The 25,944-nt window shown below is 44.5% G+C and overlaps 1 protein-coding gene across 1 annotated transcript; it reads left to right on the top strand.

Moving 5' to 3' along the window:
• The first annotated feature begins 5,681 nt into the window (after positions 1–5,681).
• On the top strand, positions 5,682–25,686 carry LOC146073372 (vomeronasal type-2 receptor 26-like). The gene is made up of 7 exons (XM_083180551.1): positions 5,682–5,827; positions 8,571–8,651; positions 9,506–9,797; positions 14,825–15,220; positions 20,574–20,801; positions 23,431–23,554; positions 24,764–25,686. Exons 1-7 carry the CDS (start codon positions 5,682–5,684, stop codon positions 25,684–25,686), a joined length of 2,190 nt encoding a protein of 729 aa, XP_083036677.1.
• Positions 25,687–25,944: the final 258 nt, after the last annotated feature.

Raw genomic sequence — 25,944 nt, 5'->3', positions numbered from 1 at the left:
GTTTTCTTCAACCCTGCAGCGCTGCACAGCTACTGTACTTCAATGGCAACTCATCGTCAGTATTACGCTCAGGGGCTGGCTGGCAACTTTTAGCCTAGGGGGCAAGTGCAGAGCACTGGCCCATAAGTAACAGCGCATCAGCGATTCCTGGATATCCAACCCCCGCCCCCGAAAAAATTAAATAATGCCGCAAATGGGTGGAGAATAATTCAGTAAGAGAGTGGAGCCGCGATTGCGAACCGCATTCAGACGAATGTGGGGGGGGGGCTGAAGGCTGGGATAACCAGTACACCACAGGCTGCTCCCCCTGCATAACAACCAGGACACCACAGGATGCTCCCCCTGCATACCAGCCAGGACACCACAGGCTGCTCCCCCGCATAATAACCAGGACACCACAGGCTGCTCCCCCTGTATAATAACCAGGACACCACAGGCTGCTCCCCCTGCATAATAACCAGGACACCACAGGCTGCTGCCCCTCCATAATAACCAGGACACCACAGGCTGCTGACACCACAGGCTGCTGCCCCTCCATAATAACCAGGACACCACAGGCTGCTGCCCCTCCATAATAACCAGGACACCACAGGCTGCTGCCCCTCCATAATAACCAGGACACCACAGGCTGCTCCCCCTCCATAATAACCAGGATACCACAGGATGCTCCCCCGCATAATAACAAGGACACCACAGGATGCTCCCCCGCATAATAACCAGGACACCACAGGCTGCTCCCCCTGCATAATAACCAGGACACCACAGGCTTCTCCCCCTGCATAATAACCAGGACACCACAGGCTGCTCCCCCTGCATAATAACCAGGACACCACAGGCTGCTCCCCCTGCATAATAACCAGGACACTACAGGCTGCTCCCCCTGCATAATAACCAGGACACCACAGGCTGCTCCCCTTGCATAATAACCAGGACACCACAGGCTGCTCCCCTTGCATAATAACCAGGACACCACAGGCTGCTCCCCCTGCATAATAACCAGGACACCACAGGCTGCTCCCCCTGCTTAATAACCAGGACACCACAGGCTGCTCCCCCTGTATAACCAGGACACACAGCCTGCAAACAGTGCTTAAAGTGCCTGCTGCATTATATATATATATTATGAATAGGAGGCGGCAGCACTCAAATGAAGGCAATATATTGTACTGGCATACTGTACATACTACATACCGGGTATGGGTAAAATCCGGAATCGGATAAGACACCGGAATGCCGGACTGGACATCAAACTCTGCTTTCCGGAGCATGTAGTATCCGGTCTGGGGGTGTCCTGTCCGGGGGTGCTCCATCTGATGAGGCTGCTCTCGCACCTGTCACCTGGGAGAGGAGAGGGGGGAGGATACAGCCTCACCGCATGGTCTGGGGGTGTAATAAAAACTGGAACGGTCCAGACCACACGGGGAGGCTGTAATCTCCCCTTCCCCATGTCCCTGGTGTGAGCAATCACAGGCATCCCCCCGGACAAGACACCCCCCGCATGGGACACCCCTCGGACCAGACACTATAAGCTCCGGAATGCAGAGTTTGATGTCTGGTCCGGCGTTACGGTGTCTTATCCGGGTCCGGTTTTTACTTAGTCCCCTACATACCAGGTACCTGGGAGCCGGGCCTGGGACACTGCAGGGAGGGAGAGATGCTACTGCTCACCGGATGGTGGGGGGTAGATAAAGAGCGCGGATTTCAACGACCGCGACGGAGAGAGGGAGCCGCTCTGCAAGCAGCTGCCGGCGCTGTCATACAATTTGACAAACGCGGCAGCAGCAGTTCTAAGGAGCATAGCAGGGAGAGCGTCCTGGCCTCCTGTGCGGGTAGCGCCGGCGGCCATGTTCCTGTAGCCGCGCAGCCATGTTTTGAAAGCCGGCTACAGGAACATGGCCGTCGGCGTGGAGGAGGAGGTAAAGCGGCCCATAACAGCAACTATAGAGCGGCCTGGGGGGCACATGGCACTCTGCCCCCCGGCCCAGCCCGCCCCTGATTACGCTGAGTGCCCCTAGCATCATAACCTTCAGTCCTTGGTTTTATGTAAGAAGGTGTACTGGTACTGCCCCTCTCAGATCCTGGATTCTCTTGTCCACATAACATACATGAATATTTATTCCATTGATCCACAAACTTCACCTCATGTTTTTGATGGCTATCTGCCACCTCTATAAGGCTTGTATCTCCAGGATCTTCTTGAGTATTTGCTTTTTGGGCCTTGAAAATATGAAGACCTTTAACACGTTCTAACAGCATGGGTTAAAATTCACTGTCCACAAAGTTCTTTTATTTTTAGATTTGGTTTTGCTGGATTACTTGCTTCAAGCAGGGCCGGCACCACCACTAGGCAGCTCTAGGCAAGTGCCTAGGGCACCGGCCACTGGAGGGCGGCATTCTGGAGCAGCTCCCTTGGATCTAGGTAAGCGTGCCCCCCCCCCACCCCCGGACTCGGCGGTGGCGGCCGCATTCCCACCTCCCCCCCACAGACTCGGCGGCGGCAGTGGCCGCGTCCCCCCTGGGTCTCGGCGATGGCTGCCGCATTCTCTAAACCCCCACCCCCGGGGTCATCGGCGCCGTTGGCCGCAGCACCAACCAGACTCGGCGGCGGTCACCCCTGTGCATCACCCCCACCCCGCCAGACTCGGCGACAGCCGCTTCAAGTCCACCCCCCCCCCCACCTGGGGCACAGCAGTGCATTGCACCGGCCCTCGCTTCAAGCTTTATAATATGAGACCACTCCAATTCTCCTGCTTACAATAGGCATTGTTTTACATACTGTACATCAAGGCAGTATGGATGGTGTAATGGTTAGCATTACGGCCTCACAGCATTGAGGTCATGGGTTCCATTCCTACCATGGCCATAACTGTGCAGAGTTTTTATATTCTCCCCTTGCGTGGGTTTCCTCCGGATACTCCGGTTTCCTCCCAATCCACAAATATACTGGTAGGCTAATTGGCGCCCCAACAAATTCACCCTAGAATGTCTGTGTGCGCGTGTACATGTGGTAGGGAATAAAGATTGTAAGCTCCACGGGGCAGGGACTGATTAAAATTCTCTGTAAAGTGCTGCAGAATTTGTGTGCGCTATAAAGGACAATGTTAATAAATTAATATATACATAGAAATCACTGTTCGCAAGATTGTCACAAGTAACTTTCTTTGAGGTTCTGTTTTCCACAGCAAAACAGTGTCATTGGGTGACATTCACATCATTCTGATCACACAGTGCCAACAGTCTCAACCTTGGAAGCCCTCAAAATTACTTTGGACTTCTCTACATCTTGTGGTTTCACCTGATGGGTCATACCATCACCATCTGCACACGTCAGTTCTTTATCATCAACTTTGGACACAGTTTTGTTGACTGGTCCTGTAATGCTATGGGAGGTCTTCACATTTGAGAGCAACGGTAAGATATCCCATCACCTTTTACAAGACTTTCAGGGAATTCCCCAACTTTGATACTTCTGTTTCTTCTTGTACATTTGGCATATTTAATGAGGATATTCTCTTCGTCTAATTGCTGCTGACAGACATAATCTCCTGGAACATCTGACTTCAAGCGTTCCCTGAAAACTCACCTCTTCAGGCAAGCTTATCATATTCAGGACCCCCACACAACCTCCAGTAGCATTCATATCTAATTGCATCCCATTAGGATTGTCTTGTAATCTGATGGGACTGCCATGCTATGGAATTTTATCCTTATGTATCCCTCCTATTATCCCTATAGATTGTAAGCTTGTGAGCAGGGCCCTCCTACCTCTATGTCTGTTTGTATCTACCCAGTTTGTTTAATCACTGTTGTTTCCTATTGTATAGCGGAATATTCTGCGCTATATAAGAAACTGTAAATAATAATAAATGAATAATAATAATAATAATACTTTGATTAATCAATTTACCCATTTATCTGCTGTTTATCACACAAGTTACTTTGCATCCATAGTTCTGTTACTTTGGATTGAAGCTTTTTAACTTCATCGTCACTCTTGAGATATCTCTCTAGAAGAGTAGGCTGGTCATCCTGGTTATTTTGCAATTTCCCCCCGCAGGTCATCAGTCTGTATTTCCCGCTCACCAACCCTGTGCTGACTGCTCACTCGTCCCTTCTTTAGGGTACCCAAATTTTCTTTTTGGGCCTTGAATTGTGTCCCTCTCAGTTCTCCCACTTCTACTCTGTAAGTGGGCGTCCGAAGGAATGTGATTGGTCGGGTGAGATGTAGGAGACTTGCCCACCTCTACAGGGGGCTGGACGGTTCACCCAATTTCCAGAAGCCTTCTGGCCATTCCGGGATGTTAGGCAAGGATGGTCTTTGGCTTGTTGCCACTGCTCTACAGATCAGAATCAAAGTTTAGAGGTCTCGCTGCAGGAAGAATGCCGGCCTACTGGACTGTCTGACTGTACTCCAGCCTCTCCTGGAAGTACATGACTCCTAACACTGTATTTATAAAACCTTACGTTTCTCTCTATGGGCAAGATGTATTAAAATACATCGCCGCCCTTCGCGGACCCCCCGCCGCGATGCCAGCGCATATGTACTAACATATGCGGCTGGCATCACGGTGCGGTGACGGAGGCCCCCCGCGATACCTGTACTGTGGTGTGCGGGGGGTCTCCGTCACCTTCCTGCCACCTCCTGCTCCCCTCACGCCGGGGACAGCTAAGCAGGCTGTCCCCGGCGCCTCCTCCTCCCCCCCTGCAGCCGGAAGGATGTCCGGCTGCTTCACTAGGGGGAGGAGGGGTTTACCTTCCGGGGTCCAGGAGGACCCTTCAGGAAGGTAAGCCAGAGGGGGGGTCGGCGAGGCGGCGGGTTTGCAACGGAGCCGGCAGGCAGCGAAAAGAAGCCCATAAGCTTCTATAGGGTATCTCCACCCAAAGGTGGCGATACCCTACAATGTGGTTTCGGTGCGGCCGGGTTTTGATACATCGGAAAATGCGGTAAAACCAGGGTTTTACCGCATTTTCAGTTTAATACATCTCGCCCTATATATGTGTTATATAGTAAAAAAGTAAAATTGCTGTATTTGTGCCTGCAGATATAACTGTCCCCTGATCTGCAGAAGATGATCACTGTCTCTCCAGTAATACGGACCATTGTATTGTTTGTTTATCTTCACTTGGTTTGTTCTATGGACCCGAGATGCCGACTGGAGGTCCCAGCTCTTGAGGAGCTATCCCAGCCAGGAGATATCATGATTGGAGTTTTAATGCCTATTTTTATGGACAAAGTATACCAAAACGTCTCATTCACAGAGAGACCGCCCAGAATTACCTGCACAGAGTACGTACGGATTAATGTTGTATAAGTGCTACAGTTATTGTGCAAGATATGACATATCTTTATTTATATCTATTGCTCTGAGTGATCTATGTACTAAGCCTTGGAAAGACATACAGTGGACATAGATAAAGTACCACCCAACCAGCTCCTAACTGCCATATTGGTTGGTCAGTAATTTATCTCTCGCCACTTAATCCATACATTGCTTACTCTCCCAGAACATTCAGAAGGTGACAAAAATATTGGGTGGCCCTCCAGGCCCCAGGAAAGGTTGACAAATCCCTTACAACCCCCCTGACACCCACCTACTGGCCAGCTATGCCGCCTATGCACCGACTAGACTGAAGGAAACAAAGTCGGTAAGTACGAGTCTTAGTACATAGATAGCTGAAACATGCCATTTACAGATCTAGCCATGCTTGTTGTTGCCATAAGGCGCATACACATCACGGCTATATCGGTACATGATACAAAAGGAGTAGACAGTAAATTAAATCTTGAGTTCTCGATTCCAGTTGGACCACCAACAGGTTATGTTTTGTAGGTATATTTAACCATCCACATGTGCGTTCATTTCTTTCGATGTATCAACCATTGTCCCAACAACTTCCTCAGATAGAAACCCCCTAAACCAGGCATGTCCAATCTGTGGCCCTCCAGCTGTTGTGAAACTACACATCCTAGCATGCCTTGCCATAGTTTTAGAATTTCCTAAGAATAAAACTGTAGCAAGGCATGATGGGACTTGTAGTTTCACAACAGCTGGAGGGCCATAGTTTGGACATGCCTGCCCTAAACATTATATGTTGGAAAACTATAATGTTTGACGTTGAGAAACATTGGTTTAAAGTGTATTGACAAAATCAATACAGATGATGGCAATCATAAATGGGATCAGTGTGATTTAACTACAACTGTAATACTGGCAGTTAATGCACCAACACTGTTATACCGGCTTATGATCAACAAGTCAGGAAAATCAAATCTTTATGCAATCTATTATTAAACAGGTTGAACTTGAAGAACGAACATCTTTCTTCAACCTTACTAACTACTGTATGTATCTGTTCTTAAATCAGAGAAGGCCTGAGCATAACCGCTCCCTCAGTGTTCGTTTCTCGGATTCTACCTCCTCTTCGCTGCCTTTATCAGTTGTAGTACCTCAGGGTTCAGTCTTAGGTCCTCTGCTTTTCTCAATCTATACCTCATCTCTTGGCAAACTAATCAGCTCTTTTGGATTTCAGTATCATCTGTATGCGGATGATACTCAGCTCTACCTATCCTCCCCGGACCTGTCCCCATCTGTATGAGGATGATACTCAGCTCTACCTATCCTCCCCGGACCTGTCCCCATCTGTATGAGGATGATACTCAGCTCTACCTACCCTCCCTGGACCTGTCCCCATCTGTATGCAGATGATACTCAGCTCTACCTATCCTCCCCGGACCTGTCCCCATCTGTATTGAGCCATGTCTCTGAATGCCTTTCTGCTGTCTCATCCTGGATGTCATCTCGCCACCTCAAACTTAATATCTCAAAAACAGAATTAATTATATTTCCGCCAATAAATAGTAGTTACCAACCTGATATCTCTATCGCTGTTGAGAATATGCAGGGCATAAAGCGGTCATGCAGAGGTGAGGGAACTCATTTCTCTAAGCCACCTAATTACCCCCCACACCCACTAAGCAGAGCTACTCTGTCAGTCACTTCACTGGTTACCTGTATTCTACTGTATTCAATATAAAATCCTTTTACTTACACACAAAGCCATAAACCAAACTACACCAACATACATATCTTCTCTTATCTCAAATATCTTCCAACCCGACCTGTACGCTCCTCCCAAGATCTACGTCTCTCAATCACACTCATTGCTCGCTCCCATTCCAGATTGCAGGACTTTCTTCGGGCTGCACCCACTATGTGGAATGCTTCCCCACGCACGATAAGACTCTTCTCCAGTCTTCAAAACATACAGTACAAGCATTCCCTGAAAACTCACCTCTTCAGGCAGCTTATCAATTCCAGAACCAGCCATTTAACCTTCATATACCGTTCCTATCTAATCACAGTCCACACATATCCACTCTCTTCTTTTTCACATGTTCCATCCTCCTGACCCCTGGCCAAACTGCTGGGTCACCGTATCATACAGCAGACCAGGAACCTTTGCATTCTGGTGGAATTAATGCAACAAAGAATATCTATCCTTATGTATCAAGGCCTATTTCCCTATAGATTGTAAGCTTGCGAGCAGGGCCCTCCTACCTTTGACTGTCTGTAAATACTCTGTTTGTTGTATAACTGTCTCCAATTGTAAAGCGCAACGGAATATGCTGCGCTATATAAGAAACTGTTAATAAATAAATAAATGAGACATTTACAACATCATCCACATTTGTCAACAAGGGAGGAAGTGTTGTGTCATTCGATGACTTGAAGAGAAAGCTCGGTCAATCACTTCGCTGAGTAATACGTCTCCTCCACGTCAACCAACTTACATTTCGAAGTCTCTTTGAAGTAATGGATGGGGTCCCATCTGTCGGTTCAAAACTGAAGGGTTGCGAAGGTCTCCCAGATGTCCATTATGAAGCAATCCATTGTAGCTTACCTGATATTTTGTCTGCAGATCTGAGCTACCGTAGAAATCTCTATTGCGATTCATTTGTCCACCTGATCTGAGCTGTTGCGATCCTGGTTGTCTTAAACATGGTCCCTTGCTTACCTGTGCAAACTGAATATTACCTTTGTACTGTCTACATACCCTCCAACATGACCCATTCCATTAGGTACAAAATTCTCTGTTCCTGGACTTCCCTGCCAGTAGCAGTTGCAGATGTGAGGCTGCAGCACAGTCCAATATTCAAAGAGGGGAGCCACACCTACTGCCACCCCAAACATCACTGTCCTGGACTCACTGACAGTTGATGTGACCCCCCCTCTTTGAGTTTTGGACTGTGCAGGAGCCCCACCTCTGTAATTGCCACTGGTAAGGAAGTCCAGGAACAGAGCATTTTGTACCTAATGGAATGGGTCATGTTAGAGGGTATGCTGTATATACTGTATCTACTGAAAGGCTTTCAGCCAAATTAAAATATACCACAAAGTACTTACTTTATGTTTATGTTCCACTTTGGTTCAAAATAAAAAGTAGCATCTCCATTACAGATAGGCCGAGACACTTCTTTGAGATAATCCAGCGGACTCGATACCTACGCCTGAAGTGCTTACATGTTTTTGATGATTTGATTGCTTTAATTGCTTTCTTCTCTGTCCCAGAAAATATGCTTTTAGCCATGATGATAGGAGAGAGGATCAAAGTTCATTTAGAAAAATTAAGTACAATTTTGGAAAACAGAGGTACGGCCGCTGGGATTGACAGACGCGGAAATGTACCAAGTCTGGTTCTGCCGAAAATCAGTTTCTTTTCTGACGCTGGTTAGGACCTGTACATCGATATTAATTTATTTATTTTACACCTGAATTGCTATGACCTTGGATAGCCTTGGACAGTGGTCTTTTGTCCCAAGTATTTTTGCACTAGGATCAGTCCAGGGTCACAGTGCTGGTTCTTTAAATACAAGGGGCTTTTTAGTGGACTGTAACACATGGGCAGTAGAGGTACTGTACTTTCTAACCCATCGTATGCTAATTTCCATGCATGGTCACTGTAATGAACAAAGACAGGGAAGAGGCAAGTGGGGCTGCACGGACGGTGTAATGGTTAGCATTACTGCCTCACAGCACTGAGGTCATGGGTTTGATTTCCAACATGACCTGTGATGAGTTTGTATATTCTCTCCGTGCTTGCGTGGGTTTCCACTGGGCACTCCGGTTTCTTCCCACAATTCGAAAATATACTAGTACTGTTGATTAATTGGCTCTGAACAAATGAACCCTAGAATGTCTGTGCGTGCGTGTACATGTGGTAGGGAATATAGATTGTAAGCTCCAGTGGGGCAGGGCCTGATGTGTATGTTCAAATATTCTCTGTACAGCGCTGCGGAATATGTGTGCGCTATATAAATATCTGGTAATAAATAGATAAATAAATAAGTGAGTGTAGTGTAAATTGAACTCACTCCTGTCTATATTTTGACTCTATATAAACCCCGTGGTTGTCAGCTTCCAGCGATAAGGTGATGTTTAATGTTTTGTCACTTTGATGAGTACAATTAACTTTTTTACTGTTTATAATCATCTCTGTCCTGAAGATTCTGGTTGGACTCCTATCAAGAACTTCTCGCCATAATGTTTGCTGTACAAGAGATTAACATGAACCCCGATGTTCTCGGCAACCTGACGTTAGGGCTGCAGGTGTATAAGACGTGTAACGTGCCTCACTATGAGGTACAAGGAGCCTTACATCTCTTATCTGAGTCCGGAGCCGCCATTCCCAACTACCGGTGTCGTGGACAACCAACCTACAGTGCTGTCATTGCATCTTCCTTTTCCACCAACTCAATTATCGTGGCAAATATTTTAGGGGTCTTGAGATACCCTCAGGTAAGCAGATTTTAATGTTGTGCCCTGAAATAACATATTAACCCTTTGGGTGCCAAGTGAATTTGTCAACATTGGTGTGAAAATTGCCCAGCCAACATTATAATTTATCATTATGACCTGTAAGTTACCTTATATAGAACAAATAATCTTTTTTTACGCAGTATTTTTTATTTGAATTTATATAACAAATGTGAGCGACGCCGGCATTTTTAGCCGATATTTGCCCATCGCTCACGGAGATGTTTGCACTCAATGGTTAATAATGTGATGAAAGATTAGCATTTTCTTGTCATTATTTTATAGCAGTTGTTATGTGTGCATTAAAAAAAAAACTCACCAAATGAACCCAAACATATTACGCCGAATCTAGAATTCCAATTGTTTATGATCTCGTTCTGTTTCCAAACGTTGGGCCTAATTCACAGCGCATTGCCAAGCAGGTGAGGCAGATGTAATGCTGCCCATAGACTAGGGTGATATTGTTACAATCCTTAGATTTCGACCGCATCTGTGTGATAAATGGAAGGATTGTATGCATGTCCAATGGGTCCCCCGGCGCGATGCGTGGGCCCGCTGGTCGCATGTCACTTCCAAAAATATTATGTGCTGAACTTAATATTATCGAATTGTATGAGGTTTATAACCACATGCGATCGTTCGCGAAGCAATCAGCGGCTGCCGCATATGGTTTGGGGAGCAGGGGCCGAAGCTGCCGTAAAGCGTAGCGCTGTGCAGAAGGGCTGGCATCGGTGGAGCTCAATGCTGTGATGGAGCGCTGGCAGTGACAATTTAAAACACTAGGCGTCCCTCTGATTAGCTGAGAGAGAGCTGTCTTAGCCAATCAGTGGTCACCTGTCTCAGCCAATCAGAGGGCCGCCCAGTGTTTAGAACTTTTTTTTCAAATTCTGCCACCATCGCTGGGCCTCGCCACCACCATTGCTCCTCCATAGCACTGCGCTTCACCACTGCAAGCCCTCCTTTACAGCACTGTGCTCCACCACTGCCATCCCTCTTCCAGCACCCGATGTGGCATCGCAGATGGCATGCAACATTGGGTGCTGGAAAAAAACACCCTTGGGCACCGCATGTCCCACCGCATCCGATCCCATATTCGTATGAACACCATACCATGTACAGAGAGAGGAGGATTTGGGTGAGTTATTTTGTTTCTGTGCAGGGTAAACACTGACTGCTTTCTTTTAACACTGCAATTTAGATCTCAGTTTGAAGTACAAACTCCACCCAAATCTAATTCTCTCTGCACATGTTACATCTGCCCCACCTGCAGTGCACATGGTTTTTGTTCATTAAAGAAGGAGTTTGCTTTTGCAAGTGAACCAGAATCAGGCCCTCTGGTGTGAGAGCTCTCACACTTATACCCCTTTCAGACATAACAGCATATTACTGGGTGAAGGAGTTTTACCGGATAATTTATGTAGCGTTTCACACTACCCAAATTTCCTTTGTTTTAAGAAAATTACCGGGTTGACAGTTTTCAACCAGGTAGGGTCAGACTGCATTCGGCAAAATGACCCGGCACTCAAAATGCCGGGTCATTGCCGGGTCGCATGTATGAAAGGGGTATAACTTTGAATGGGGATTTTCTGTCCATTCAAAGTCCCAGCTGAGCTCCGCTTGAGTGACAGCTCAGCGGAGGTTAACGCTACTACGTGGCTCTTCGTGATTGGCTCCTGGTGCTGGTTCTTCAAATATAGGAAAGCCAACTCAATTATTTCCCTCTATTTTTAAAACCATCACGCCTCAAAGAGCATGGGGTTTGTTGTGATAGAAGGGGGGACCCCACGAAAAAATTTTTATTTTAGTTTTCGGTACTTGTGTACTATCACGGCGCCCATCGCATCGCAGACGATATCGCATGCGATGCGATGCAACGCGATATCGGCCGATGTTCTACAATGGCATACAATTTACAATGGGTGCTTACAATGCTTAAATGCACCCCCACGCCACCCCCAAGTATAAACGTGAACCTGAAGCGTGGCGAGCGCAGCGAGCCCGTGAGGGGTGGCGGTACGTGTTCTACGACCTTTTCATACCCCCACTATCCACGTCGGCGTGGAGTTGATTTTATAAAGTGTGGCGAGCGCAGCGAACCACCGAGCCCGAAGCGTGGCGAGCGCAACGAGCTTCACAGGTATCCGCGTCCCCTCGCGGGCTTCACAGGTATCCGCGTCCCCTCGCGGGCTTTACAGGTATCCGCGTCCCCTCGCGGGCTTCACAGGTATCCGCGTCCCCTTGCGGGCCTCCCTGCGCTCGCCACGCTTTGGGCTTGGTGGCTCGCTGCGCTCGCCACACTTTATAAAATCAACTCCACGCCAACGTGAATAGTGGGGGTATGAAAAGTTCGTAGGACGCGTAACGGCTGCGCTCGCCACGCTTCAGGTTCACGTTTATACTTGGGGGGTGGCGTGGGGGTGCATGTAAGCATTGTAAGCACCCATTAGGGTGCTTATACAATTTAATATCCTATATGCGTTAAAATCGCATCGCATGCCATCGGGTGTATGGCATGCGATGCGATGTGATTAAAAAAATCGGGCGACTAATTATCGGGGCGCCGTGCTAGTACACAAGTACCTAATTTCCTTTTACACATAGAAGTACCTAATGGATCTAACTGATCTAACTGATCTTACTGATCCGTATGTTACTCATGTTTGGCAGTGCTTGGCTAAATAAGTAAATAAGCTGCTTGTTCTCGCACAAAACAGAACCGATCACACCCGTAACCAGCCAAGCTGCTATTTGGCCGATACATGGGAGCGTAGTATATCTCTCTCATGTTACATTTGCCCCACCTGCATTGCAATATGGTTTTGTCCATTAGGGATAAAAATTAGCTTTGCAATCCCGTCTGAATTAGGCCCTGGTGGTAGGTTTGTCTTTGATACTTAAATGGACTGAGAAAGTTGTCCAGGTTTGCACATCCCCATGTATACCTCCAGTTCAAAAGAATTGGTCATGAGGATCTTTCTCATCTGGGATCAGACCCCGCATAATTAAAATATTAGCAAAGTGCAAAATCCCCATTCCTTTAACCACATTACGTTCAGTCTGAACTAGTTCCTAAGGTGCCCATACACGTTGCGATTTTAACATTCATTTTGAACTTTTAAAGTTCAAAACGCATTGAATCGGTTAAAATCGCACCGTGTACCTGCGGGGATGCGATGTGATGCGATGCGCGTCCCCGCGGGTACAATATTGTATAGCACAAAAAGTATCTGCTGGCAGTACATCGCATCGCATCAGTTTTGTAGTACATGCGATGTTATGCGATGTCCATTAGGTAACTATAAACTCAAAAAGAAAAAAAGAGGCTAAAATCGCATCGCATGTACTACAAAACTGATGCGACGCGATGCAGCACAAAAAGTACTGCCTGCAGATACTGTTTGTGCTATACAATATTGTTCCCGCGGGGACACGTATCGCACCCGCACAGTACAGTAGATTGCATCGCATCCCGCCTACAAGTGCCAAAATCGCACGCCACAAATGAAGTTCAAAACGCACAGCACACATATCGCAACGTGTATGGGCACCTCTACACTGATCCATCTATGGTCACATTAGGAAATGTACTTCTGAAAAAGAACAATCCATACCATGGAATACCTACCCTGGCTGATTTGCATGTGTGCGATGGAAATAAAATGCTGTGGGGCCAACCAATCCAGGGTGAGTCACCAAGACAAGAAAATTACCTTCCAGCCGCTGTGAGTGATCTCTGCTGATCCACCTCTTGGGTTCCATTAGAGAGGATCTCCCAGTTCTTGGGGCAGATTGACCTCCTGCGGATTGGTGGCAAAGGATTCTCTTTCAAACTAATAACCAATAAAAACATGTCCACATACATCATGAGGAGGAAGGCCTGCAGAGGTGGCCATAGGTAAAAAATAACTTTCCAGCACAATTCCGAATCTGAATACACAGAGCAGAACCTCTGTTGATTATATTCTGGATTCATGGCCACCTGGGCACAAATGTCAGACTATGCTGTATATAAGGCCCTCAGTAGATACGTTTGCAAGTGCTAGTTATGCCTCTGCTGGCAGTAACTTTTGGCAATTGGGCAAACATTAAAACGTTGTCAGAAATGCATCTCTGATATTGGCCCGTATTCAGATCTGATCGCAGTACAAATTTGTTCTCAAAATGGGCGAAACCATGTGCACTGCAGGTGGGGCAGATGTAACATGTGCAGAGAGAGTTAGATTTGGATATACTGTATATCTCCTCCAACACTGACCCAACACAATTCAACTGCTAGTATTAAATAGGCCTTGAGGTTTGGAGTTACCCCCTGAATCCCAGGAGATTGAATCCTTGCTGACATGGGGAAACCTGTCACTCAACCACAATTACAAAATGCATAATATATAGCTTGAAATAGCATAAGCATTCACAAACGAGCAGGCCCACCATCAGGAATTTTGGGGCCCGGAACTCATATCCAGTCCGCCCCCCCATCTCACTTGATTTACCATAATCTGACTCCTGTTCCCCCATCTCCTGTCCGGCGGCCGATTATAATGCAGCACCGGCTGTTGGGCCAATCAGAGCTAGCGTACCGACAGCCCACTCTGATTGGTTGCTGGTACGCAAGCTCTGATTGGCTCAAAAGCCGATGCAGCATTTAAATTGGCTGCCAGCTTCCTGGGTGGAATAAGCCTGCACTCCTGGACCTTCTTTGTTGGGTGTGTGTGTGTGTGTGTGTGGGGGGGGGGGTTTGCTGTGGGTAAAATGAGCTGCCCAGGCCCAGAGGCCGGGGAACGGGACAGCTGTACCCACAGAACCCCCCTATTGGCAGCCCTGCAAATGAGAATAAGGCCCAGCTGGTTATCTACAGTAGGGTATATTTTGGGCTGAGTTCACCAAACTCAGATACACTTTTTATTACATGGGGAGATCAGATTTAACATGTTTCAAAATTTTAAATCATTGTAAATACAAGTTTATGGTGTTACTGCAAATACGGAAAATATTTTTGTTTGTTTTTTCAGATCAGTGCATCATCGAGTATCTCTCTCCTAAGTAATAGAATACAGTTCCCCTCCTTTGTCCGGACTGTTCCCAGTGATAAGGAACAGTCTATGGGACTAGCTAAGCTTATTCTGCACTTTGGTTGGACCTGGGTCGGTCTGTTGGCCATGGATAGTGATTATGGCCTACAGGGAATTCAGCCAATCAGGGAAGAGATAGTAAAGGCTGGAGCATGCGTGGCCTTCACTGAATACATCCGTTTATCTCAGTCTGACCGTAATGCCCCTCACATAGTCAAGGTCATCAAAGAGTCATCGGTTACGGTTGTCGTTATCTTCTCTATTGACATTGACTTGGTTCTTATCATGGAGGAGATGATCAAACAGAAAATCAAAGGGAAGATTTTTGTTTCCAATGTTGCTTGGTCGATGAGTAGTTTGTTCTTATCTGGAAGATTTTCTCAAGTATTATCAGGGTCCATTGGATTATTTACACACAATAGAGAGATTCCAGGATTCAATAACTACCTCAGCATGATCCACCCTTCCTCGCAAGAGTCCTGGGTAAACTTATACTGGGAAAAACTCTTCAACTGTAAGTTTATGTATGAGAAAAACACAACTGGATCTTTGGACCCCGCGATGAAAGAGTGCACGGGGGCGGAGAGTATAGAGACCATCAGGAACATCTTCGCCTACACCAGCAGTTTGATCTTTACTCATGGTCATTACGCTGCAGCCTATGTGGTGGTCAAAGCTTTGAAAGACCTGAAGAACTGCAAATCGAAAGACGGAAATGCTCCATATTTGAGCTGTAAAGACATTTTGATTTTTAAGCCATGGCAGGTAAATTATGCTGGTGGGTGCAGTCCAATATAAGTGATTGATGCAATAGTGCATCAGAAGGTAGCTTTTCCCCCCAAAAAAATTATTTACTTTTAAGTGCCTTCCACTGTAATATGACCGGGAGACAATTTTTGTCTGGGAGCCAATTTTTGTCTGGGAGTCAATTTTTGTAAATTCAAAATGGCTGCAAATAAATAGTAAAGATAATATAAGAACTTTAAAACCATATGCTTTAGTTGGTGTAAGGAGTGCCAATGCGATGGGACCCAGAGGCATTGGGGGGCCTGGACCCAAGTTGCATACCAATTTTCCAGATTTGCCTTCTAAGTAATTGGGTCTGATCCATTGCCCAGCTAGAACTGTGTGATATTACATTCTCAGTGAGAGGATTGTGTAGTGGATGCTAAACTGGTAAGGGGACACTGCAATGTGGTATAATTTGAACTGGATAGTAACGTGGCACAATATGATCTAGGGGGCACTATAATGTATCATAATCTGATCTGCTTACTGTAATGTGGATGGCACTATGGCCCTTATTTAGATCTCATCGCAGTACTAATTTGTTCGCAAAACCATGTGTACTGCAGGTGGGGCAGATGTAACATGTGCAGAGAGAGTTAAATTTGGGTGGGGTGTGTTGAAACTGAAATTTAAATTGCAGTGTAAAAATAAAGCAGTCAGTATTTACCCTGAACAGAAACAAAATAACTCACACAAATCTAACTCTCTCTGCACATGTTACATCTGCCCCACCTGCAGTGCACATGGTTTTGCCCATTTTGAGAACAAATTTGCACTGCGATCAGATCTGAATAAGGGCCTATATTACATGATAAGAACAGGGGCCACTATGATGTGGCATAATATGAAACAGATGCACTATAATGATGCATAATGTGAACTGGAGGTTACTCTAATGTGGGTATGAACAGGCATAATAACCCAACAAAATAAATACTGATACTGTCCTTTGGGCGCTGTTCAGAAGGGGTTTTCACTTGGGATCATGAGGAAAATACCCAAAAAAGAAATAAGAAACCACAATAGTGTAATATAATTTTGATAAATTGATATGGTCACAGTTCAGTGTGCATTAATATATCATAGGTGAACTCGTACCTTTTACGTTGGTCTACTTTTTTAGGGTAGACATAAATCACTTGTAAGGGGGCGGTCAGGTCACCGTTAGATTTCACCTGAATCCAGAGGAATGGAAGTACCCAAAATGGAAAGGATAAAAAGAATACCGCAATAGTGTAATACTGTATTTGTTAATATAAATATTGAAATTCAGTGCATGTCAATCCTTAACAAGAGGACTCGTACCATTTTTGTTGGTCTACTTTTCAAGGGTAGACATACAACGTTTGTAAGGGAGCGGTCAGATTGCCGTTTGAATCCCTCAGTATTCACTCTATTTGTAGCTCATGAGATAAAAGATAAAGCTGGTATGGTGTAATACCGCTTTATTCACAAACACATTAAAATATACAGCAGGGTTAAAAACTTCAGACTATCACCGAGTAGATATGTCCACACAGAATATGTAGACAATAAGGCATGTGATGTAAACCAGGGGTCCCTGCTGCCTCCCCCGGTGTAAAGTCCAAAGTCTCTTGCCCTTCACTCCACCGTCAACGCGTTTCCAGACCACAATGGTCTCTTTGTCAAGGCATATGGAGTTCAGACACTGGTCCTGTATTTATACCCCTTTCCAGGGAAACCCAATTCCATACATGGATTAATCCTTATAGCTAATTCCCACATTTCCCCAAGTCTTTCCCAAGGCATCGGGACCAGTTTTTACTTGCTGCCGGCTATTACAGCTGACAGTGATTGCTGCACATGAATTCACTCAAATTCGCAATTTGCGCGATACTTCCGGGTTCCGCCGGAAGTTGGAATGACGTTTTGCGTTCCAGCGGACGTCATACCCAGAAGTGCTGGGCCTTTATGTGCGTTCCACCTTGTGTTCTCTATTTTTCATACACTTCTTTGGATCAGCGCCCCGTTTTCATTCGATTTAGGTTGCCGCCATGTTAAAGCACCATTTATTTCCTTCCGGACTTTTTCCAAGATGTTTTTTTATGTAATACAGAAAAACATAGATTAGGTTCTGGTTAAAGTGACATGTGCCTTTTTTTTAAAGTGACATGGCCCATTTATTGTGCAACATAACAAGAATCATAGTGCAGACTTTGTTTTAAAGTGATAGAGCCCAATTATTGTGCAAAATGGCAAATGAGGTACCATAGTCTAGAATTTTTATAAAATACATCTACAAAATAGAGAATTATAATAATTTAAATATTTAAAAAGGTTAAAAAGTCACATAAACCACTTTAATTCAAAATCTTTGTTCAAACCCCCTGGAATGAGGGTTTGGTGGTTAAATATGAGGGTCATTTCACTCTTTGCAAGGGCGGTGGCTACATCGCCTCCCCCCCCCCCCCCCCCTCCTGATATTTCCCTTTATTTTTTTTTAAAACATAAAAGTTTTTTTTTTAAATCGGGATTACACTGGTGATGTGTTTTAAAATGCATAGGTAGGGCATGTGTTTCAAGCCCCTTGCGGATATTGCGCACATGCTCGCTTATCCTTATTTTGAATGGCCTACTTGTCCTGCCTATATAAAACTTGCCACAAGTGCACTCAATGGCTTACACTACATTAAAAGAGTGACATGTAACGAATTCCTTAATAACAATTTTTTTCCCATTCAGGGACAGTTCAGTTATTTTAGCTCCGAAATTGTTCTTCACTGTTTTACACCCTATGCATGAACCACATCTATAGAATCCCACAGATGTTATTGTGGTTTTCCTTGGAGATGTGGGGCATAGACTTTTTACAAGCTTAGATTTCAAGTTAGGTGCTCTCCTAAATATACAGACAGGTTTAGGAGGAATCTCTGCAACAATCACTGGAGCCTTCTTTAATAGATCCCAGTGTCTTTGTATAATCTTCCTTATTTTGTGGTGTTGTGAAGAATAATTAGTTTTAAATGACCACTTGAATTTGTCAGATTGATTGGAATGTTTTCCTTTCCTAGTGAGAAGTGTATTTCTTTCTAATTCCTGTACTCATACAAGAGAATTATTAACCTTCTCAGCATCATACCCGCTTTCCAAGAAACGTTTTTTCATTTCTTGTGCCTGGTCTTAAAAGACTGGGTGGTCCGTGCAGTTTCTCTTCAGTCTTTTGAACTGTCCAATCGGGATAGACTCCAGCCATCTATCTTGATGGCAACTATTGTGGTTAATGTAAGCCTGAGAGTCTGTAGGCTTGGTATAATTTTTTGTTTTGAACATGTTATTCTCCACGTATATGATAATGTCCCAAAAATTGATCTGTTCTTTACTGATGTTGAAAGTCAATTTAATTCCCTTGTTGTTTTGATTAAGATAATTGCAGAAATTATCCAGACTCTCGCTGTCCACTCTCCAAATAAAGAGGATGTCATCTATATAACGCCGCCAGGACACCAGGTTTGCCCCATATGGGTGATGGGACCAGATGATATCGGTCACTCACTCACCCATGAAGATGTTGGCATAACTAGGGGCAAACCTGGTGCCCATGGCGGTTCCTCTCTTCTGGATATAGAAGTCCTCCTTAAATATAAAATAATTATTTTGGAGAATAAACTCAAACCCCTCGATTATAAAGTTTTTGAGTTTTTGGCTCATCTCATGATTTGTGAGGGCTCTCTTAACCGCCTCTACACCTTGCATGTGACTTATAATGGTGTAGAGCGACGTTACGTCTGCTGTAATAAGGAAGAGGTCCTCCTCCCATTTTACAGTTTGAATAAATTTCAAAACATCAGTTGTATCTTTTAGATGAGACTGATTCTTGGTTACCAAGGGTTGTAAATGAACATCTATAAACATAGACAAATTGGAGGTTACGGAGTCCACCCCGGAAATTATTGGCCTTCCAGGGGGATGCACCGGGTCCTCATGGACTTTGGGAAGTATGTAGATTGTCGGGATTATCGGGCACTCTATATTCAAAAATGTATTTTCTTCCTCAGTTATGGTCCCTGATTTGTTGTGTTTATCAGTTAAAGTTTTCAGGAGATTAATGATCTTCTGGGTAGGGTTACCTCTCATCTTTCTATACGTTTCTTGATCTGAAAGCTGTTTGAGAAACTCCTCCTCATAGTCATTTTTATTTAAAAGGACTATTCCGCCCCCTTTATCCGTTGGTTTTATGATAAGGTTTTTATCATCAATTAGGGATTTCAAGCCCTTTCTTTCTTTGAATGATAAATTTTGCCCTATCTTCTTATTGTCCAATTTCCTCACATCGTCCATCACCACGGTATTGAAGGAATCAAGGAAACATCCCTTCAAGTGGGATGGATAAAAAACTGATTTCTGTTTAAACCTGGGGGGCAGGCATAATAGTATGTGGCATAATATGAACAGGGGCCACTGTATGTTATAATTTGAAATAGGGATACTGTGGCATAATGCGTACTGGCAAAACTGTTTTATTGTATATTAACAAAATAAATCTGAATGAAAAACTTAAATGACTTATTGATAGAAATGAAATAGATAATTACATTTAAAATTCTAGGATAGATTCCACTAACCCTTTCATATCGCCCGCCATTTTATCCAGGGCCTGCAGGACTGCCTGCATCTCACTGCATGTCAGGTGGCACACGCCCACTGCATGCTCACCTTCATGCCCCTCTTCGCAGTCCCATGATGCTGCACCCATTCGTTAGGATGCAAATTTCACCCTGCACATGTTTTCACAAATGCGTAAGGTCGATGCATGCGAGTTACCCAAAAAAAACGCTTGTGCTCCGAATTCATCGTTGCCGTTCGTGCAGGACTGAATTGGACCCCATATGCGGTTATGAGTAACATGTAGATTAACAAATAAAATAAATCTTCCTCACAGCTTCTGCACTATATAAAGAACGTGAGGGTTGCACTGAGCAGCGGGAGTGACATTTACTTCGATGATCATGGAGACATCCCCGCCGCCTTTGACATTGTGAACTGGCAGATGACACAAGAAGGGACTATGGGACAGGTCACAGTCGGCAGATATGACACCGTCACATCTTCTCGTCAAACTCTCAGCATCAACTCAAGCCTGTTGCTGTGGTCTATGGCGCAAAAACAGGTGGGACCTTGTCTACGTACATTGTCTCCACTTATAGTTTTCATCAGATAATACACCACATTTTATCATGTTTTGTGCTATATAAAATAACTTTTTCTAAAATATTTTTAATTTAAAGTAAGACATTTTCTTCCACTATTTATAAATATAAAATATTAATAGGTTGTCCGCACGGGCGTTTAACAGTGGAGAGACCCGTGTGCAGCCACCTCTGGCCGGGCCCCCACCTCTCTGCACTAGATCCTACTGTGCATTCGTGAATATCTGGAAAAGTGTCGCAGCGGCCATTTTTTCCAACTATTTTTGTATTGTTGCTGCTGTCGTCGGCAGTGCAGTGTTGTGGAATCTGAGCACTAGAGCACTCAGACTCCACTGTGCATGCACAGGCTGCCAAAAAATTGCCACTGAGCCATTTTTCTGGCAATTTCTGCATCACTTCTGCCGCTGCTGCTGAACTCTGGATGGTAAGTATTAGAAACATGGGCACATCGTGTGCGGTGTGGGCCCCCTGAGACTCAGGGGCCTGTGTGCACCCATTATAGATATGCCACTAATTGATCAAGTTTTGGTTTTCACAAAAGCACCCTGTAGTTTTTTTATTTTGGAACAACATTTTTTTCAAGAACTGATTAAAAAAATAGCTAAAATCATATAACTTGGAAGCTAGTATGGCATCGAGATTATAGGTCGACGGGCATATAAAAAAGGTCGACATGAACTTTCATTTTTTTTGTGTCAACACCCGAGCATGTGGTGACCTAATTAGTATAGCCTCCACCATGCTTCTGGCCAAGTGCCTTGATCCATTACTGCTGTGCCAGGCACACTTTACCGCTCTCCTCCAGAGTCCTCATCAATGGTAAAGCATTAACAAGTAAAAAAAAAAAGGAACAATTAGTGAAAAACTCATGTTGACATTTTCACGTGTCAACAACTTTTGTCAGTGTCGACCTAGTGATTGTCTACATTTTGTCAATGTTGACCTTACGGTGGTGACCTATTGACTTGTGAGACTTGACTTGTGACTTGTGAGACGCAGATACTTGCGGACCAAACCCAACTTCCCGATCAAAACTCTTTCATGCTTACATAGTAATGGGCCTGCTGGGCAGCCAAATACAGATGGGGCTGAAGCATCTCATGGATCGGTCAGATCCATCAGGCTTCTCTGTGGAAAAATAAGATAAGATAAATAATGAAATAAAATGGCGTCGGGTCCCCCCCACCAGAATAACCGGCCCCAGGCTCTTTGAGCAGGTCTTGGTTGCAGATATACAAGGGAAAAAAAGACATGGGGTCCCCCTGTATTTCTATAACCATCAACAGGCTCATGGCCCAGTCCTGGTTCCCAAAATAAAGGGGACAAAAGGAGTAGGGGTCACCTGTATTTTGGAAACCAGCACTGGGCTCCAATAGCCAGCAGTGTCATGCAACAGCTGGGGGACACTCATTATATAAGGTCCCGAGGCCAAAACATGACAACCATGGCTGGTATTGGGTATTGTAGTAGATCTACAAGCCCCATGAAGCTGTCCTGTAGAATTCCTAAGGGTACCTGTGACAAAAATTATACTTACAGCCTCCAGTGTAGATCGGTCCTCTTCTGTTCCTATAGGCATCCATGGGATTAAAAATAAAATGCACAATATGTTACAAGAAATACTGGGAGTGCTTAATCCACAAAGCACCTAGATGCTTACTTGTCTGAGAAGCTAGTAGATAATTAACCCAAAGAGGGCATTTACTAGCTATTCCCATGAGCCATGTTCCTCGCTTTTGTCATGCTGGGGCATGCTATGTACTATGTGATCTGCTGGGCCTGTTGCCAGTCCCTCTCACCAGTAAATAGACTTTGGCACCACAAGTCCTCCCCTATTCTAAATGGTCCATGGTCTCACGTATCTATAGATTTTCATTTGGGTCCAAATTCGTCTCCATCCCTGATGTTCGGGGTTTGTACATGTATGAATATGTGCATGTGCAAACCCCGGGATCAAACAGCTTTGGGGAGATTCACACTCACCTAGCCATTCGATCTAAGAAGGGAGGACCAGGGGTGGGCAGGGGGTGGCAGCAAGGGGACGCCCAGCATTTTATGGGTATCAGCACCCGGTCAAAATTTGGGGCCGATTACACCCGATCCCGATGGATCACGCTGAGAAATTGCCCCAAGTTGGATGTGTTGGACATCCCATCTCACCCAAAGTGCGGTCCCGTGCGCATCAAGTCGGACCAGTGTATGGAGGCCTTTACTCTATGGTTATTGCATACTTGCCACACATTATGGTGACTCCACTAGATCTGTTATAGTGGCTAAAAAAATCAACCACAAAAGGTGCATTGATGTAGGACGATGACCTTACCTAGTATAGCCATACAAAATATGATACATTGCTGTAGACCTACATTTCTATTTAATTTGATACATAAAACCAAACTTTATGTCTACCCAGATTGAAGGAATTATGAGTCTTTCTCAGAATGAGAAGAAAAGATTGTTGGTATTGTCGTTATTATGCTTCATGAAGTAAATGCCTCCACAATACTGCACAATAGAATGACACACAGCGGACAAGTAGAGTAATTTGTATTGTTTTTGAAATCTCTCAAAATTGTGTCCTATCCCCAGACCCCTCGCTCAGTCTGCAGTGAGAGCTGTCCCCCAGGTACCAGGAAGGCCGCTATAAGAGGACAACCTGTATGTTGCTTTGAATGTGTCCCCTGTCTACAAGGAGAAATATCTAACCAGTCAGGTGAGTGATGGACCTGCTCATATGTCCTGATATGCAGTAAACATTTGAAAAATTGACTTTAGCTTTCTGGTGCTACCTTATGTCCCCAACCGGTGCTAAGGTGTTCGATGCCTCAATGCAAACTATACATTTGCACATACTCTCCTATTCTTAATAAATCGGTCTTAGATTCTTGCTAAAATAAATATTATAATTTAGGGGTGTGGTCAAACAATAGTACACCCAATTCAAATTACTCCACACGTTCAATCTTATTCACATTATACCACACGTAGTGCTCCTGATTCATATTACACCACCAACAGCTTCCCATATTTATGTTACACACATTGTGCCGCGTTTTCATGTTGCATTACACAGTAGTACCCCTTATACAGTATATATTATGCCACACAGTAGTGCCCCTCTTACATGAAATGCCCACAGTAGTGCCCCTTATTCACTTAATGTTTACAGCACATCTTCCAGGACAACTGATTCTGGGATGGACAAAATGTTCTGGTCAAGGACTTCCCTCTTAATTTATTAAAAAAGTTGTGGACCTATGTCTTTCTGTAGCAGCGATCATGGGGGAAAAAAGGATGCTTAAAGCAGATTCAGTTTTTCCTGATAAAGCCAACATCGGGGCTAATTGAATAGCCTCAGGTGAGGTTATTGGCCAAGTAAGTTACAGCGACTAATAGGATGCCACTCTTGATGTTAAATAAAATTCAAAGGTTTAGCCACCATTGGCCATTACCACGTATCCAATTGTGACGCTGTTGGTTTATATTCTGTGCCCATATTTATTTTTCCTTTCTTTTCCACTAACTATCTCTCACTCATGAAAATTAAATGTTCAAGTGTTCTGTGGAAAATTTGCTGGACAAAAAAAAATCAAAACGAAGCTCCTGACACATAGGGTTGATTGAGGACCTTGATTTGGAAAGTGAGATGAAGTAACATAAATCCAATAAGGTTTAGGGTTTTTAGGGTTTGTGAAGACATAACTGCTTTAAAATAAACTAATACAACAAGGCTCTTTCCTTCACATCTGTTTGTCCTACAATATTTGTAGCATGTGACAAAGAGCTCAGTTACATGTTTCAGCATTAATGGTTATATTGTAGATATTTCCATATCAGAAATATTGTACTGGTATAATACTATTACCTTTCTTTGTTTATAAAATATAAAAATTCAACAATAAATAATTTATCTCTCTCTCAGATTCTGTTCATTGTCTGAAGTGTCCGTGGGACCAGTGGCCAAATCTCCAGAAAACCATATGTCTACAGAAGCCTGTAGAGTACCTGCACTATGAAGATCCATTAGGAGCATCATTGTTATCTACAAGCTTACTGTCCTCTGCCAGTCCTGTTTTTATATTAGCAATTTTCATCCACTGGAAGGACACGCCCATAGTGAAAGCCAACAATTTTTCCGTAAGCTGCCTTCTGCTGGTGTCCCTGTCTTTGTGTTTCCTCTGCTCTTTAGTTTTCATTGGTTACCCCCAACCTGTAAACTGTTTGCTACGCCAAGTTTCATTTGGCCTAGTATTTGCCCTTTGTATCTCTTGTATTTTGGCAAAGACTATCATGGTGGTGCTTGCTTTCATGGCCACAAGACCAGGCAACAGGATGAGAAAATGGACCACACCTCAAGTGTCCTATATGATAATTTCTACTTGTTTCCTGTTCAAGTTCCTCCTGTGCATCACTTGGCTGTCACTCGCTCCTCCTTTCCGACAGAACAACACCCATACCAAACCTGGACTCATCATTGTTGAGTGTAATGAGGGCTCCCCCATTGCCTTCTGGACCATGCTGGGTTATCTGTTCCTTCTAGCTACCATTAGTTTTATTGTTGCCTTCCTGGCTCGAAGACTTCCTGACAGCTTCAATGAAGCCCAGTTTATTACGTTCAGCATGCTGGCCTTCCTCAGTGTCTGGGTCTCCTTTATCCCGGCCTCCCTCAGTTCTCAGGGCAAGTACACAGTAGCCATGGAGATATTTGCCATCTTGGCTTCCAGTTGGGCTCTAGTGATCTGCATGTTCCTGCCTAAATGTTTCATCATAGTGTTCAGGCCCGACATGAACTCCAGGAAACATCTCATGAGAAGAGACAGAGATCAGTTTAGTAACAAGATATAGAAACACGCATCAGCAAAAATCATTGTTATATTAAACTGTTGCCATTTAAACTTAAAAGTAATCAAATAAAAAAATACTATTTGTGTTGTTATCGCCTTTGGTGAAAAAGTTGGTGGAACATGCATCGGGTTCTTCTATATGACAGTCAATACATTTTTAGTTGAGTTTCAATCTGTTGGCTAGACTAGTCTGGACATAGAGTAGACTATTTAATTCTTATTCAGTCATTTAGGGTATGTTCAAGTCATCTGGATTTAA

Source organism: Crinia signifera, chromosome 4 (genome assembly GCF_055691185.1).
Source record: "Crinia signifera chromosome 4, ASM5569118v1, whole genome shotgun sequence".
Taxonomy (NCBI): Eukaryota; Metazoa; Chordata; class Amphibia; order Anura; family Myobatrachidae; genus Crinia; species Crinia signifera.
The sequence above is the reverse complement of the archived record's forward strand: the minus strand, read 5'-3'. Positions and strand labels throughout refer to the sequence as shown.